Consider the following 16,795-nt stretch of genomic DNA (forward strand, 5'->3'; position numbering starts at 1 on the left):
CCAAAACGCAATGAGAGACATGGTCCTAGTGTCCGCCACAAACTTATATTTTCCACGATTGATTAATTCAAGAATCATTTTTAAAGGATTTTTGCATGTTTGTTTTTTTTTATTTAAAATCTTGAGTACCCGCTGAAGTTCCTTCAAGTACCCTCAGGGATACTAGTACCCCAATTTGAGAACCACTGTGAGAACACTGTGATACTACCAGATTAAAATAAGTCTTAACTATTGATTTGTTAGTTCAACTAACAAATCTGCAATAGTTGTTTGCAGCTAAATACGGTTTGTCCATTTTTGGTTTATACTTTTCACAATAAAATATGACTTAAGTGTTGTCAACCATTACTTTTGTAGACATGAATAATTATAGATGCACTGTCGTTGCGAACGAGAATTTATTAAACCCCTTTTAGAGTTTAATGTTTTTGTTGGGATTGTGAAAACTGAGCACTTAGTTCCTGTCTTTGTATTTGAGTGATTATGGTCAGGACAAGTGTCAGCCAGCAAAGAAATATGGAGCGGAAGTGTATTCAACTACTTTCCTTGTTGCCAAAACTGTGCAACAGCTGAGCTTTGAGCCCGGCTAAATTAAGAGAAGGGTATTGATCGACTATTTTGGTCCCAATGAGGACACATGCACATGTAAGACACTGTGGACATTCCTGCCTCTTTTTTTTTTTCCCCTTTAGTTGTGGCATTTTTACACACATGCTGTACAATACACTTGTTCAAATCAAATTCCCTATAGGTGTGTTCACAAAACAAGCTCCATTTGTGAAATAGAGACACTGTTTAGAACACAAGCCTGTGACAAATCTGTTTGTAATGCAAACTCCACTTAGTAACTGGAAATTTCAGATTATGATATTTACCACAAACTGGGATAGGCTGCAGCTCTTCATGGTATAGACAATGAATGGACATTTGCAGCTATTGTTCTTTTCGGACAATACTGAATAGAGGCCAATAAAAGAAGCGGGTTCAATTAAACTGAATTGGACAAAGCTTTTCTGGCTTCACAGTTTGCTTGAACCCTTGCCTGAGCAGTCATTTGACAAAATGGCACAATGATGAAAGGGTGGGGCTAGGATGGTAGCAGGGATGTGTCTTGAACCTGACATTCTCAGCGGTGGCAAAAATAACCCCAATAACCCCACTGATTCAACTGCTTAGTATCGTTTTGAAAATACATTAAAAGTAAAAGACTTTGACATAAACTGAAATACAAAAGTGAAAATACATTTTCTCTGTTATTTCTGAAACCGATTTTTAGTCCCAAGCATAGTGTTCCATGGGAAGTGATCCAATTTCACTTCATCAGAAATGTTTCTTCACCACAAATAATGTAACATGCCAGCGATAAATAGTTACAAGGAAAACAATGAAATTGTCATATGGGGGCATGGTAAGTGGGTAGGAGGAAGGAGGAAGGACCCAAATGATGCAGGGAAAACTGAGAAGTGCGTGCCTAAGATTTAATAAAGAAATGATGCCGGAAAGAACAGGGAGCAAAACTGGTCAAATTAGGAAAAAAAACCTCTCAACTAAAATCAACTCATGGGGAACAGCGATGGGTAGAATGGGAAATATGCAGAACAAGGATGACAGCGACATATAACAGTGAGGTCAAGACAATGACCCATCAAATAACTGAAACAAAACTGGGGCTTAGATACAAGAAGAATCATTTGGAAACTCGCAACTGCTGGACGGGAACAAGGAGGCAGGGGAAACTGATTGGATGAAACACGGGGGCCGGAACAGGGGGACAACAGGTGGAACAAATCATACTCAGTGGACCGACACAGGGAAAACATGGTACAACCCAAAACAGAAGTGAACAGAAACCCCACAAAAACCCGAAAACTCACTACATCAACAAAAAAAACAGACATGACAGAAATGCTCTTCCACGAGATGTCACAAAGTACATAATTAACCTTGGTGAAATGTATGTTTGGTGACAGGCTGTCAGATTTTTTTTCCATCTAATGTATATTAGTGCTTTGGGTTGGACCACTAAATATTACTTTATATTGTAATTCAGTAATAAATCATTCAACGATAACAGAAAAAAACAAAAAAAAAACTTACCTGTATGTGTGCTTTAAGATTATGGAGATTTTTTTAGTCATCGAAAGCTGATGAACTTTGGACTGGCACAAAAAACAATGCATTTGCAACAAAGCATGGATGAGGAATATTTTGCTTGCTCAAATCTGTTGCGTAGTTTTTAATAACGCCTGGTTCACGTTCCTCCATATTGTTGTTGTCCCAGTTTTTGTCCTCCTTAAGACTCTGCAAATTCTCAACCAATAAGAGACTTATTTTGAAAAATTAAGAGAATACAAGTCAAAATGTTAGAAAATCAAATGCTCAAGTAAAAATAACGTTCAAAAAAAAAAAAAAAAAAAGAATTGTTAGCACTTGATTACTTTCCATCACTGTCCATCCGACAGGACATCAGAGTAAAAGGTTCATAGTGTCACAGCGTGACCAGACACTGAAGGCCATCTTGGACGTGTCCATTTTCTGCTGACACAAACACACCTGTTCAAGTACACAAATGGTTCTTCCGGCTCTACAAGGTGACACACGCATACACACTCACTGACTCACTTGGATGATTCAACATGTTGTCACAGCTGCTAATTGTGCCTTGTTTCTTACTCTTCACTGTGGGCAGCCGCCGCCTACAGATCAGGGCTGAGCAAAAATGTAATACCAATATGTATCAGTATCACATTAAACTAATACTCTCTTGCATGTGTCTGTTACATTGTATGAACATTGAACCAAGGTGAAGTAACTATCAAAAATACGCTTTTGGTGTAGCGTCAACAAGTAAGCATTCGCTGTTGGGGTGTTTTTGCATTACACTTTGTTACAATCAATACAAAAGTGGTCATTATTTGTTTTATTTATTTTAAATGAATTAAAAAAATCATTAAGCACTCAAATGAAATACTTTTATTTTTTTTTCAGCCATATTGCTAAGCCTGCTAAGCACATGTTTAAAAGGGTGTTTGTTTAATTGCCGTATTGAGCAGTTTAATTGAATTTTTCATAGATGCATTGACTTCTTATTCACGGTTAAGGATTACGTGTTCAAATTAAAACACCTAAACTTTGTTTTTTCTTGAGATGGGGGTTCATTTTATTTATTTTAGTAAAACAAAGAAAAAATCTTTATACAGTATAGCAATATCTACCAATCATCATCAGTCCTTTTTGGGGGAAGGAGGTCAGTGACCTTTTCTTGACTCTCTCTGATCCTCATACTGCAACTGAAAAAATAGGGGGAAACGAGAAAGCTGTTTGAGAACGCCCATTCAAGAGACCATAAAACAAGGGACATGTATAAGCAAAGGAGATATTCCTGGCATATAAACCCAAAGAACCCCAGGCCCATGCTCGCTCTGTACAATAAAAGAGTTTACAGTCACATTGGCAAACACTAATGCATGATTGAAAGGCTGTTCCACTTTAAATTTCAGCCACTAGGAAACTATACACGTTTGTTAGTAGTTATTTTGCTTTAAGGGGTGTTCTTTTCACAGAGCCGCCATATTACCCTGCTCAAGGCACAAAAATCACAAAGAGCAACTTTTCTCAGCTGCTAGACTAAATGATGGATGATTCTGCACATGCGCACGTTGCAACGAGCCAGTTTGGCTGGCTGTCCTCGGTGTTTCCTCTGAAAACAATAAATAGACCAAAGCAAACGAAGCATTTCATGTCCAACTGTGATCTGGTGTGATTGTACAAACATTAACATCCAATACAAAATGTCGGAAACTGGTTTGTTTGCATTTCAGAGCTAAAATAAGTGCTTGTTTGCTCCAAGAAACAGATCTTGAGAGATTCATAAAAAAAACTTAAGTCGGAGCAAATTTGACACGGTTTAATGCACAATATGATATTTTCATGGCATCGTTTTTATATTGGAATTACATTGACTTGTACATCTTGGACAAATCCACACGCTATAAATGATAATAGTCCCCAAGTATCAGGCTCACTGTGTTCTGAGATGATCAATTGAGAAGAGAGCAGAGATATAAAAGTCATCTGCATGCGGAATGATTTAAGAGGGCGAAAATCACCCGAATGTCCATTTTGACAGTCCAACAAATGAAGCAAAGGGGGCTTCTAATGGCTATATCAGACCATCACCTGTGGACAGACACATTCAACGAACACTTGAAGAAACGTTTTTCTTTTTTTTTCTTTTTTTTTTTAAATTTTCAAACTGAGACAAAACATAAAGAACCTTTTCCCTAGTGCACTGCAATTTCATCTGTCTGTGTTGCATTTGCTTCATGTGCCCCTCTCCCACTTTCCAAGTTTGACATGCTTAAGCATATTTGGCACTCATTCAATGGGGACAGTAACCCCGTAATCAGAAATCAGAAATTAGAATCATATATGTGTATATACACACACACGCACGCACACATATGATCGTGAGGTTTTGGTGTTTAGCGTGCATGACACAAAATGGTCACAATGATGAAATTGCGCTCAGGCTAATGACAGGCTGTTTGGCGCAAACCATGTTAGTATATGTCTTTATGTCTGCGTCTCTTGGATGCTGACTTCACATTTCGACCAGTTTCATGTCGGAAAAGTACTTGAAACACAAAATAAAAAGGCAAAACTAGCAGTGACATTCTTCCATAGTTTAGCTGATGAAGAATCAGGTTGGCACAATGACCTTAAAAAGGAAGTCAAGTCAATATTTTCATTGCAATTTTGTGGAAGCAGTCCCAGTAGTTTAAACAAAGTATTCTGGATTAGTATTTTGTTTGTGGAATATGAATTAAGAAGCAAACTCCGCTCACTATGATCTATCTCAGGGCGGTCGTTTTGCTGCTTTTAGATCTACAAAAAGGCTGTGGGTTTTGCTGCTAAATTCATATTTTACAAATGCAATATTAATCAGAATGGCCTGTTTAGATTAGTAGGGGCGCATTGAATATATTATTGTCAAGACCATTTTTATTTGACTCCCCCTTTAAGCCGCAACTCAATAATGCTACAGTATGCTAACTAATCTACAATGTAAGGCAGTGATTCCCAACCAGCGTGCCTTGAGAGCTTATCAGTTTGTATTAAAATGATGTATTTTTTACTTACCACTGATGTATAATGACAGGGAATACAATCAATGCTCTTTCACTAGGTAGCAGGAAGGACACGATTGAAATCTATTTTCAGTTTTTGGGATATTTTTCCAATGTAAAACATTTGCGCCTTGGCTCTATAAAGGTTGGGAAACATTAATGAAAGGGACCCGTTGTCATTCATGAAAAAGTTATTGGATTTAGACCATCAAGTCAGTTCAACTCATTGGCTTTTGTTAAGCGTCGTAGCAAGTTCATCATAAAATATATTTTTCTGAAATTAATTTACAAAATATAGTTTTGAGATGAACACACAGATTTACATTTTTAGAGTTGCTACCCAAAAAAAGAAACGGACTTGTGGTATGTCACGTTAGGAGAAGCAACTTCTAGGAGTCCACGCTAGCTGTCGTCCAATAATCCAAGCATATCTTTTCTTGTTTACGCTTCCACAAACACAAGACGACCAGACACATTCAGTCTCCAAGCGAATCAGCTTTCAAAATCAACAATACAGGAATGAGTAAATCCCCCAATGTCAAACCGTCACCTTTTTTCTTTTTGTTTTTAACAACAGGCTAACCCTGTAAACAGCAGTGGATACGTTTCCCCCAGCATGCATATGAAAGGCACGGTGAGAAAACTGTAATGGATTTCAAGATAATACAATTTCAGGTTTAAACGGTAAACACAGAACAAGCCCTTTTGCTTGAACAACCCGCTTGATAAATTGAGTTTGAGGAACTTCGCGAGGAGAGTTGTTATCTTGCCCTTCAGATAACACAAGCAGAAGCCATTGTGACCGCAGGGCCCCCGGGTGTGGGATGCCTGTAGCATAAACACCCAAGACCGAGACTATGACTGTGAAGTGACAGGCTTTGACGGCGTCAGCTGTCATCGGGAGAGTCATTCTGTGAGATCGCGTGCATGCGCTTCAACTAATTCACATAGGCGCTGGATTAAAGGAGATGGAGTTGCGCGCGGGGGTGTGGGGGGGGTGCTACATTATGCACACACTGACATCATGGATAACGTTTTGAGAACACAAACACTTCCTGATTTCGCTCAAGGCCAAAGATGAATTCAGGCAAAGGTTAACTACAGTGCAGGGTTTCCACAAATATTTTCAGGTAAAGACCCACGTTACAAATACCCGTCCAGCGACATGTAAGAATACATAATGTAGTGGCAGAATGTCAGCGTATACAGGTACAGTGGTGCCTTGAGATACAACAAGTGAACCAGCACTTCTTTACAGCGTATCCTCTATAAAGAACAACAATTTTGAATTTTAACATTACAGACTACTGAGTTTCGACCAGCTCCATGGATAGCCTTACATCTATCTGTATTGTAATGCCCCCAGGTGGCCAGGGTGCAGTCACCAGGAGTAGCAGCAAAATGTTCACCAAATTAAAGCAAAACAATAAAAATTTTACATTAATGGGCGTGTGTTAAATAAAAGTACGATACATATTGCTGTTTTTCTTATGAAATACCATAAGGCTGGAACAATAAAGGCATACTAATTTGACAAATCTCAAGGCACTACTGCAGTGGACAATTGATTAATGACAAAAACCTGATTGCCAAAAATAAACTTTGGAAACCCTGACCAAGATTATGGCACTGTAAATGACTGTTTAAGCACATCATTATACCATAAAAAAAATCATAAAGGCTGAAATGTGAACATAAAAACATGGGACTCAAGACTGACAAGTAGATAAATAGATAATATGGATTTATAGATTACTAGATTACAAGAATCAGTCTTAACACATTAGTCTACTTCGACTAAGAACTCAATTACTGCAAATGTAAACGTCTTTCCAATGGATTATGTTAAACAGTCCCAAGTGAGACTAGTTGGCTTTTAAAAACAAAAACGCTAATTGTAACTTTTAGGTTTTTTAAGGCTTCTGTGTTGGGAGTGAAATTGGTACAACATGTTCTAATAAACATATAAGTAGACAAGTATGGATGGTCTTAAATCAGGGGACTGTCAAAGACTGGAAAAAATAGAAAAGAACAAAAAGAGGCTAAGTGCAGTACAACTTTCCACAAAAATTTCTCTGTGCTTAAACAACACAGTACTGATGGCTTGTGTCATAACATAATTCTTTTTTTTAATTGACCTTTAGAATTCTAAAAACAAAACCAACTATAAAAATATGAAAATAATGAATGATACAATGTCTAGTGGAACCTCCAAAGTTGAATGCTCTAAAGGTGGTAGACCTATAACTTAGATTTCCAGCAAAATTTAGACTCTGAATTCGAATGTCACGTGACATCAAGAAAGTCTTATTCAACACACCTCATAAGAACTCAGTGACCATCTATAGATTTGATTTGAAAAATTCTAGACATCCCCATAATTGCTGCTTCAAAATGTAGTAAAAAAAAAAAAAAAAAGCACTAACTTGGTGCATTAAAAAAAAAGAACCATCAAATTAAGAAGTGGATTTTCAGATCATTTCAATGTGATTAATTAATAATTAATAATTTAATTGGATAATTTCAGAGTTGGATACCCTAAACTATTAATGACTGTCAAGAAGATTTTTTTTTAAGTTTTTTTAAATACAACAAAATAATTCGTTAGCTTAGCTGACTTCACATTTAGCACACAGAAATGTACTGTCAGATACAGAATGTGCTTGCTTATTAATTGCCTACTCGTGATTAACATTAGCCTCATGCTAATCGCATAGTCACGTAAGACGCGCATACGTTGTTCTTAAAAAAAAAAAAAATCATTAGATGCTGTTGTGAGTTCATTTATTAGCTTTAGGTTCCATTTTCCCCCAGACCAATGCCCATGGTCATGTGTTAACAGGTTTGCGCCACTGTGTGGTGGTGTGAGGTAGTACCATTAAATGGCATACACAGGTTTAACAAACACATTTCATGCGTGTGACAGATACTTTTAAGGTTTTATAAAATCGATATTGGGTACGGGGGGGGGCGGGGTGTTACTTCTCTTCTTCTTCTTTTTTTGTTTTTAGTAATATAATTCAGAACACTTTCAGATGAATTGTACTTCTTAAAAGTCACACTAATAGCAGAAAAACATTTCAAAACGATTTACTGGGGTCTCATTGAGTATATTATACATACTTAGAATTTGAACAGGTGCGTGTAGAATTTAAAAAGTGTTTTGGTCACATACCAGATTGTTTTCGACTTTTGAGGTTCCACTCGGCGATTTGTCCTGAGCCAAAATAGCATCAACAAGACTGATTATGAAGTGTTTCTATTAGGGTGGGGGGTTATGAGGGTGAAGGGCTTGGGCATGTGTTCTCTGCAAAACAAGATGCATCAGTAGGTCAGGTAGCATCTAATCAGCCACATTTTCAGTAAAATTGTTTTAAATCGATCATTTCTGGCTGAAATGATTGGAAAATACCTTCTCTAAACTGTTAAATTTCCACCATTGAGACAGAACATTACAACGCTACTTAGCGTACCTAACAATACAGTATATGGCCAAAACCGAGGGTAGGTCACTTGCATGGCCGCTTGTCTGCGCGTAATCTGTATGTACATGTAGCAGCAAACATTTCCATTCATCATTCCAATATGGAGCTTGATGGATGGATGAGGTGAAATGTGCATTTTTTCCCAACATTGTGATTAATCTTTAAAAAGATAGATTAATTTCTCTTTCAAGTTTGCCTCCCTTTACTTTTCTTATCATTTCTAAAGCCCTATTTGATTTTTACAATTGGCAACTTTGATTTCAATAGATCCATTTGTTTTTTTTACATTTTTGGCACTTAAAATAAAGTCTTCTTTGTTAACATAGAATCACACATGGATCAATCATAAATAAAACTTTGGTCCCCAGATTAACTGGATGACAGAAAAAAATGCTGGTTGTCACATTAAACATACTAGTAATACACTTTATATACCGAGAGTCCTAATAAATAATGTAATAAATAAATAAATATTCCACCAAACTGTGGATAACAGTGATCACATTACAAAAATGATACTTTTCATACCTGATGGTGGGCATTGTAGAATGAGACTATTTTCAGAGAAGCTAATAGGATTAATGCCACTCTGTGAGGTTAACGAAGGATACGGTCCAGCTAACATTTGAAGAACCACAAATGCCTGCTATGAAATACAGAATGTGACCTTTTTCATGAAAAAGAAACCTGTGGTTCAAGGTGGAGTGGGTGTTGAAATAAACAGCGCCCTCACTTGGGTTTGAAAGTGCATTACGATTGGTTGCGGATGGAGGCTTGATGGAGGGTGATGTGCTACTTGGGAGAGGGACGAGGCTCGCCGGATTCATTTGTGCTACTTGTCCCTTCAGCTTAGTTCAACACTTCAAAAGCAACCCCTCAACCTCAGTTGGTTCTTTCGTTTTTGATTGTGAAGACTCTCCCTAAACACTGTGCAAACTGCTCTACTGGCATATATGAATACAGTAAATAGCAACCTTCCTTCCACTGGCCACGAGGTACGACCGCTAAAATGTCTTCAAAATAAATGGTCGGCTACACCTTGTTATGTGTTTTTTACTCCTAGGAAGAAGTGGGAAGCTGTCGTGTGGCTATGCTAGCTGGGAAAGTTCATGAACGCAACAATAGAGGGGAAATGTTTTGGGGGGGGGTCATAATTAAGCTACACAATGGAAATGGCTGTTTCCACTTTACACAGATGCCTCCGTTCTCATCGCTCAGCATGTTGTCAACATGCTCATCGGTTAAAAAAATCTAGCAAACAGTATTCGCACTTGTAAGTGAAATCCCGGAGAGAACGTCACAACACGGCTAATAAATAACAGCATAAATGGCAAAATTCTCCCGTAGAGGTTCCCTTTCATACACAAAGATACGGTAGTGTTTATCATCTGGTACCTGCAACTGTCTGAGTCAGCCCCACAGTCAAAACGGACGGATGACAGTGAAGGGTCCAGTGTGCTAAAATGAGGATGAGCCTTTCATGTGTCGTCATGTCTGCTCCTCATGGTCACCGTGGTTTACAGAGGCAGGTCTGTGCTGTTGTGGCGAGTCTTTCTGGAAGTTCCATCATCCCTGGGCAGAGCTTTTTGCAGGTTGGACATGGCCGCCGTCTTCTTCAGGTCGATGACGGCGTAGCATTCGCTGCGCCGGGGTGCCTGCGGGCCGCACTTTTGGGGCGGCAAGCGCTGGTGCGGCTGTCCGCCGCCTCCACCGAGAGCTTGGCAGGGAGTTTCTCCCTCAAGGTCCACCTGGATATAGTTGAGCTGCCGCGACGGAGGCATGTGCCCGTGCTCGCAGACTCCGACCCCTGACCTCGAGCGTCTGCGGAAATCAAAGTTAAATATGCGCCCCCCTCTGTCGGGCTGACACGGGCGCGGATGCGGCGGGCAGCTGTGTCGCATTCTGGGCGGCTGCACCTGTTCCGTGTTGACGTAGTTCTGCAGCGCATCTCTGTGGATGCCCCGCCCGTCCGAGTGGTACCCGTTGGTCGTCTCCGGGCCTTCCGAGAATTCGTACTCGTCGAAGTCTTCCTCTTCCTCTTCGTATTCCTCCTCGTCGGCCTCGTCGTCATCTTCTTCCTGCTCGTCGTCGCGCTGCAGGGCGCTGTACTCCCACACGGGAGGGAGCGAGGGCAGGTTCTCGTAGTTGAGCAAGGCCGTCCGACGGTGAGCTCCCACGGGCCTCTCGCAGCCGTAGCCCTGCGGGGGGAGCGAGGCCGGGCCGTGTGAGTGCAGCAGGGCGTGGGAGTGACTGTCCCCGGTGCTGCTGCTGCTGCTGGAGCCCACCGATTGGGACACGCTGCTGGGACTCAGCCGCTGCTTGCGGCCGCTCCTCAGGCCGTTGATATTCTCGTAGGTGAGCTCGGCGCCCGGGCAGCTGTCCGGGTGCTCGTGGCACGGGTGCCGGTGCGGGTGGTGATGGAAATGGTGATAGGGGAGCGAGTTGCACATGTGCGCGGCGGGCTCGTCCCCGTCCGTCTCCGAGCCTGTTGCTCCCTCTACTGGCTGAAGGCTGTGGGGCCCGTGAGCGAGACGCTCCCTCTCCCGCTCTCGCTCCCTTTGCAGTAAATGGCGCTGGGCTGGAGTGGGGCCCAGCATGAATTTGACCTCCTGCGACGATGGCTGAAGGAAAACCTGGGAATCCTGATGCTCCTCCAGAGGACAGCACCGCAAGTTTGACTGCGTGTTCCCCTGGCCGCCGCCTCGTGCCGTTTCGGTGAAAGTGCTGGGTCGTACCTCGGGTAGGGTGTGCACGCAGTGACGCATGGCGAGATCCCCCTCCATGCTAACGGTGTTCACGTAAGTGTGGGTCTGGTAAGAAACAAAACGGAGTTGAAATCGGACTCAGACGGGCTGTGAAATGCTTTGTGTAAATCCTAACCTGGTCTTCCATGGCCATCAGATTGTGTCCATGATCCTCAGCAAGGGAAGGTTGGGAGGAATCCCCTCTTATCGGATAACCAGGGTATCCATTAGGAAAAGTTGGCACAGGGAAGGATGGAGCTGCAATACACATAATTGGGACACTTTTATTTTGAAATTGCAAAAGCGATATCATGTGTCAGACTAATTGTGATCGACTACCGTACTTCCCCAAATATAGGATGCACTTTGTTCCCCCACAAACGAAGGCCAAAAGTATGGGTGCGTCCTATAGACAGTACAAACAGAAGCTTAAATATTAGATTTTTTTTTTAAACATTTGAGGAGGATTCTTTCAGTGGGCCACATAAGCTGAGTTATGATGTACTGTACAGATGCCCATTTCTGTATCTGACATATTCTAACTTACGATAACGGGATGAGTTAGACTAAAGCAGTGCTTCTCAAACAGTGGGACGGGCCCCCCAAGATGACGCCAGGGGAGGCGCGACTGATCTCAGGTAATAAGATTTGTTTTTGTAATTGCAATAAAATAAGGATTGGCTTCTTTTTTTTTTTTTTTTATTTCAGATACTTTGATGCACTTGTTTTTTTCCCCTCAATTTTAGACTAACCTACAACCTTAATAAATGTTGCAAAAAATAGTTAACAGTTGTTGAAAGTTTTTTTTTTTCCCCTTATGTCAATGTTAAAAAGGATACAGTTTGGGTATACTTATTCAATGGTTATAGATAATAATCTTATTTATGGTCTCCGTGGAAAGATGGCACAACTTTGTCGCAGCTTGGCATTTTATTACGCGACAAGAGCCAAGTGCAGCACATCAGACAAATGGTTCGCGCAGTTACCCTCCAGTTTTGAGATTAAGGCATGGGTACTCTAATTTCCTTCAACATTAAAAACAACAACCTTGGTTAAAGACAACACCAAAGTCCCTTTAGGTATCAATGTAAGTGATTGTCTTCATGTTCCCTGCAATTACTATTGAGAATTGGACTGGTAAGAGGGGACTTGGGTGGCATTTCTAAATGATTGGGTCTACGGTGAGACAGGACTGTGTAGCGCATCTGGTGGTTAATTTAAAAAAAAAAGGCTGAAACTTCTTGCGTCAACAAATTTTTGGGTTATGCATTTAACACAAAGCCCAAAGAAATGGGTTCTTGCATGTGTTAATGTTTTGACGCAACATTTTGACCCAAAATATTCCCCTTGAGGGGTCATTCCCCATCTGAAACATAATTAAGTTCTTTTTGAACCAAATGTTTTCAGAGTGAATATGATGTTACAGCTTGGCGTTTATCTCCAGTTAAATGATTTTGCAAATAGGTCGACTGTATCAAGTAAACTAAACTGAACTTTGTCAAAGTTTTTGGCACATACTGTATGCCTTGCAGTCAGAGATTCTGGGTAAAAATCTAGACTTTCTTTCTGGAGTTGGCGTATTCTCCATTTGATTATTCTGGAAAAGGCCTCTTCCTCCCACATTTCAAAAACACGCATTTTGGCTTTAGCGTAGACTTTAAAATGGTTCATTCTAAAAAGCTGGATTAAAAATAAACATAAATGGGGTCCAATCGGCACCACCCAAAAAGTTGAGAAAAACAAGTAACTCACAACCCAATGTTTTGGTTTGGTTTGTACAAAACATTACAATTTGAAGGGATTTTCAACAAAACCGAGAGATGTTAGCCATCTCAACTTTTTGGGTCAAATGAGCAACCCAGAGAGGCTCCTTTTTCAGTCAATTTGTGTTACTTTAGACCAAACTGTTTTTAGAGTAGTTTCACAGTTTTGCTGCAAAACAACATAAGAAAACTACTTTGTTCTGTGTGTGTGTGTGTGTGTGTGTGTGTGTGTGTGTGTGTGTGTGTGTGTGTGTGTGTGTGTGTGTGTGTGTGTGTGTGTGTGTGTGTGCTTTTGCGTGCGTGCGTATGACTGACTGCTGGGCGTCTGTGGCGCGCGAGACATCTCCATCTCTGACGTGTGGCCGCTGCGAGACATCATCATCGACTCCTCCACCACATTGATGCTATTGCATTGCATCAGCTCTTGGAGCAGGTTGAAGATCTCCTCAGCCCGAGAGCACTTGAAGGCAAATATTCCTAACCGGGGGAACATGACGACAGCACGATTACACAGGAAAACCATTCAGATTAGTACCTCACAGTTTATTTTCAGAAGTTGCCAGTTCAATCGGATCAATGATATACATGAGGAAAAACACTTCAGCTTTTTTCTTTTTAAACCAACCATTCAATGCCTTTTTAAGGCTCAGTGAGAACCCTGTGTTAGAGAAAAGCCCAATAGTTCAAATAGAAAACAATGCGCGTTACTCACCCTGTCCCGTCTGACAACGGCGCCCGCTCTCAAATGAAAACAGGTTGGAGTCGTAGCCGTAGCGCCGCAAGCAAAGGTATGGCCACCTGATGGCGTCCCGTTTGCGCGTGTGAAGAATGAGCTCGGTCTGAGTAAGCTCCATGATACCTGAGCCCAGCTCGTTGCCTTCATCGTCCACATTGATGACCTAAAAATCACATGATATGATTTCATCATACCAAGCGATATTCATTGCAGGCATAATATTGTGAATTGCTTGATAATGAACACCCACTGTTCGTGGGGCATGTTGCAAATAGCAAGAAATTTGTACTTTTCAACATTTTTTAAACATGTGCTGCACATTTTGTGCCAAGCTAACCCTTTTTGTACAATTTATAATATTTTGATCAAGACATGTTTTGGCAGACAGACTGCACATTGTGACATCATACATGATGTGATCTGATGTGATCAGTAAACTTTGGCAGTTAGACTCACTGTTGAATCATCTCCTGCATCAAAAAAATGATTTTTATTAGAACGTATTGTCACTGCCTTAAATTATATTTTACATAGAAAAGGTACTGGAGGTATCCTACTAGGTATTATTGAGTATTCAAAGGGTGAATACTCATGTTTGATTTAACATTAAGCGACAGAGCACGAACCTTAAACTTGGTGAGGCGGTTGTCTCGGATGGAGTCCCTGTACAGACAGCTCCAACAGCTCCCCATGGCTTCAGCGGGCCAGCTGAAACCTGCCACACATAACCCATGCAACATCAGCCACATATAACCATCCATGTACCATAAACTTTTCATTCAACAAGCTAATCTTACTCAGTCCAGGCCATCGGTGTGAACGGATGTGCGCTTCAGTCCCAGGATCTTTTGTTGGGCCTCATCGTTGCCACCAGCCACTTGATTTGTTGGATGGACATCTTCAGTAGAAGCTTCTTTCCCCTGAGAGTGTAAAGAATACATGATGTATGTACAGCTAGCAATAATAGACATGTATCTTTTAAGACATTTTTACTTATTACACAAAAACAAATAAAATACTTAGCAACACCCACGAATCACAAGACAAAACACGGAGGAGGACAAATGAGTGATACGGGACACGAGGGCTTTATAGTCGACTGAGTGAGCTCCAGGTCAGTTGTCAAATGCAGTTAATGGCTTGTGTATTGTTATTTACACTCTCTTCCATGTTCCTCAATAAAGTCACATCCTGATTGGCTAGGGGAGTCACGACTCTGTATTCTTTAGATTTCCCCACAAACAGGAAGAATGCTGGTTGTAAGTATGTAACCCGTTTAATATTTGCGATTGTCAACCCTGTCTCGTTTCAGACACAATTATGGTGACAAGTGCACTTTAGTTAAGGAAACTCACACCACAGAATCTTATTATCAAAGATGCTTAATACGTTTTAAACAGCATACTCAATCCTTGAGTAACCATCGTGACTGATACAAAGATTTTACATGACTAATACTTTTCATGCACAAAATCCCCTCTTCACTCCCAAAAAAACAATTACACAATTTAAAAGGAAGAACTACATATTTCAATATAGCATATTCCTTAAAGTTTTGTGATGGCACTTTTGCCCACCTTGACTGCTTCCCCTCACAAGGGTCTAGGGCCTGCCTGAGACTATCCCAGCTGTGTTTAAGCTGCTTTAAGTTATTTTTAACCTAGCCTAAAATTCATGATAGAGAAAGAGAGTGAAAGAGCAAAATAGTAAATGTAAGATGAACGATATGTCTGGCGGGTATGTATTCAAAGCTAAACTAATGATAACATTACAGTTAAATTTTTGCTCGATATTGCTGTCATTTATGTGAAAATATATCAAGTGTGGCTTACAAGGGTTTAAATATGCAAGCTCAAATCAGAGTGTGTCAGTAAATGATCCTGTATGGCTTACTTGGAACAGGATGTGACAAATTTGGCATTTGTTATTTCTTTTTGTATCATTAGTCCTTCCACTTAAGAAGGGCTGACTCAGTTCTTGACTCAGCATCTAAAGTAAATGACTACAAACGTGTTGAGGCATCAACTTTAGCGGAAAGTAGGCGTTCAGATCTTAAAATCTCCACTGTGCAATTACACGAATTTACAATAGCATATGTATGCTCGTCACTATGTTATGTGAGCCTGTCGAGAGACACAATGCTGCACCTATGTGACAACATCAAGTAAAACTCAGTCACATCTGCCCTGGTGGTGGTCACGCTGCAGACTCTCCCCGCCGTATGTGCTCCTCGGCCCGGTCAGCGACACGCATGCACCTCGCCGCAGTGTGAGCGCTCCGGACCGGGCCTCCACATCTGACTGGAGCTGGAATCCACACACACGTTCACACTCGAATCTGCGCGCTAGCCTACGTTACAGACTTGTCTCTCGGCCAGAGCCTCGATGGGATTTCCCCTGCATCCATCCGTCCATGCATCCACGGGAGCGCTAAAACTACAGGCAGCTTGCTCCATTAGCCCCCGCCGAGCTCCCAAAGCACGCCGCCCGTCTCGCTAAACGGTGCAATGAGCGGCTGTGCGAGGCTACAATAGCACCTAGCAGCGCGCAAGTGGAGAAACGGCGCTCCGCTACTCACATGTCTGCCGCCGATCATTTGCTCTTGCCGACGCCGAGCGCGCGTGGATGCGGCGGGCAGGTGTCGGCGGCGTATCTAGCGGCCGGCGGGGATGCAAAGCTCGCCTCGCGGAGACGTAGAGCAGAGATGCGATGAAAGCCGTAATAATGTTGTTATTTTTTTTTTTTATCTCCCCCCCACCCCCCTCCCACCCCCCTTCTCTCTCGCTAGCTCATCCCCCCCTTATGACGCCCCCAACTGCTGCAGCACGGGCCTCTGGCTGGCTGTGTGACATTTGGCGAGCAACCGGGGGTCAAAGTTGACAGGCAGACAACGAGGTTGAGGAAGCCGTCAAGACGGTAAAGAGGCTGGAGTTCCGCGG

General features: G+C 41.5%; 1 protein-coding gene across 1 annotated transcript; it reads right to left on the minus strand.

Moving 5' to 3' along the window:
* Positions 1 to 3,892: 3,892 nt before the first annotated feature.
* Positions 3,893 to 16,577, minus strand: frs3 (fibroblast growth factor receptor substrate 3). Its single transcript, XM_088422460.1, has 7 exons — positions 16,435 to 16,577; positions 14,655 to 14,777; positions 14,484 to 14,572; positions 13,834 to 14,020; positions 13,437 to 13,598; positions 11,495 to 11,616; positions 3,893 to 11,424 (listed from the first exon to the last, which is right to left on the minus strand). The coding sequence occupies exons 3-7, from the start codon at positions 14,547 to 14,549 to the stop codon at positions 10,132 to 10,134; spliced, it is 1,830 nt and encodes a 609-aa protein (XP_088278586.1). The 5' UTR covers positions 14,550 to 14,572; positions 14,655 to 14,777; positions 16,435 to 16,577; the 3' UTR covers positions 3,893 to 10,131.
* Positions 16,578 to 16,795: the final 218 nt, after the last annotated feature.

This window comes from Hippichthys cyanospilos, chromosome 9 (genome assembly GCF_059441005.1).
Source record: "Hippichthys cyanospilos isolate Australia breed blue-spotted pipefish chromosome 9, RoL_Hcya_1.0, whole genome shotgun sequence".
NCBI lineage: Eukaryota > Metazoa > Chordata > Actinopteri > Syngnathiformes > Syngnathidae > Hippichthys > Hippichthys cyanospilos.

What these genes read in the sequence shown, in the direction of transcription:
- frs3 (XM_088422460.1), bottom strand. Translation starts at nt 14,549, where the DNA reads ATGGGGAGCTGTTGGAGCTGTCTGTACAGGGACTCCATCCGAGACAAC. An exon ending in ACCGCCTCACCAAGTTTAAG is followed by an intron (nt 14,021 to 14,483) that starts GTTCGTGCTCTG and finishes TGTGATTTTTAG; the next exon opens with GTCATCAATGTGGACGATGA. An exon ending in CCGTTGTCAGACGGGACAGG is followed by an intron (nt 13,599 to 13,833) that starts GTGAGTAACGCG and finishes TCCCCCGGTTAG; the next exon opens with GAATATTTGCCTTCAAGTGC.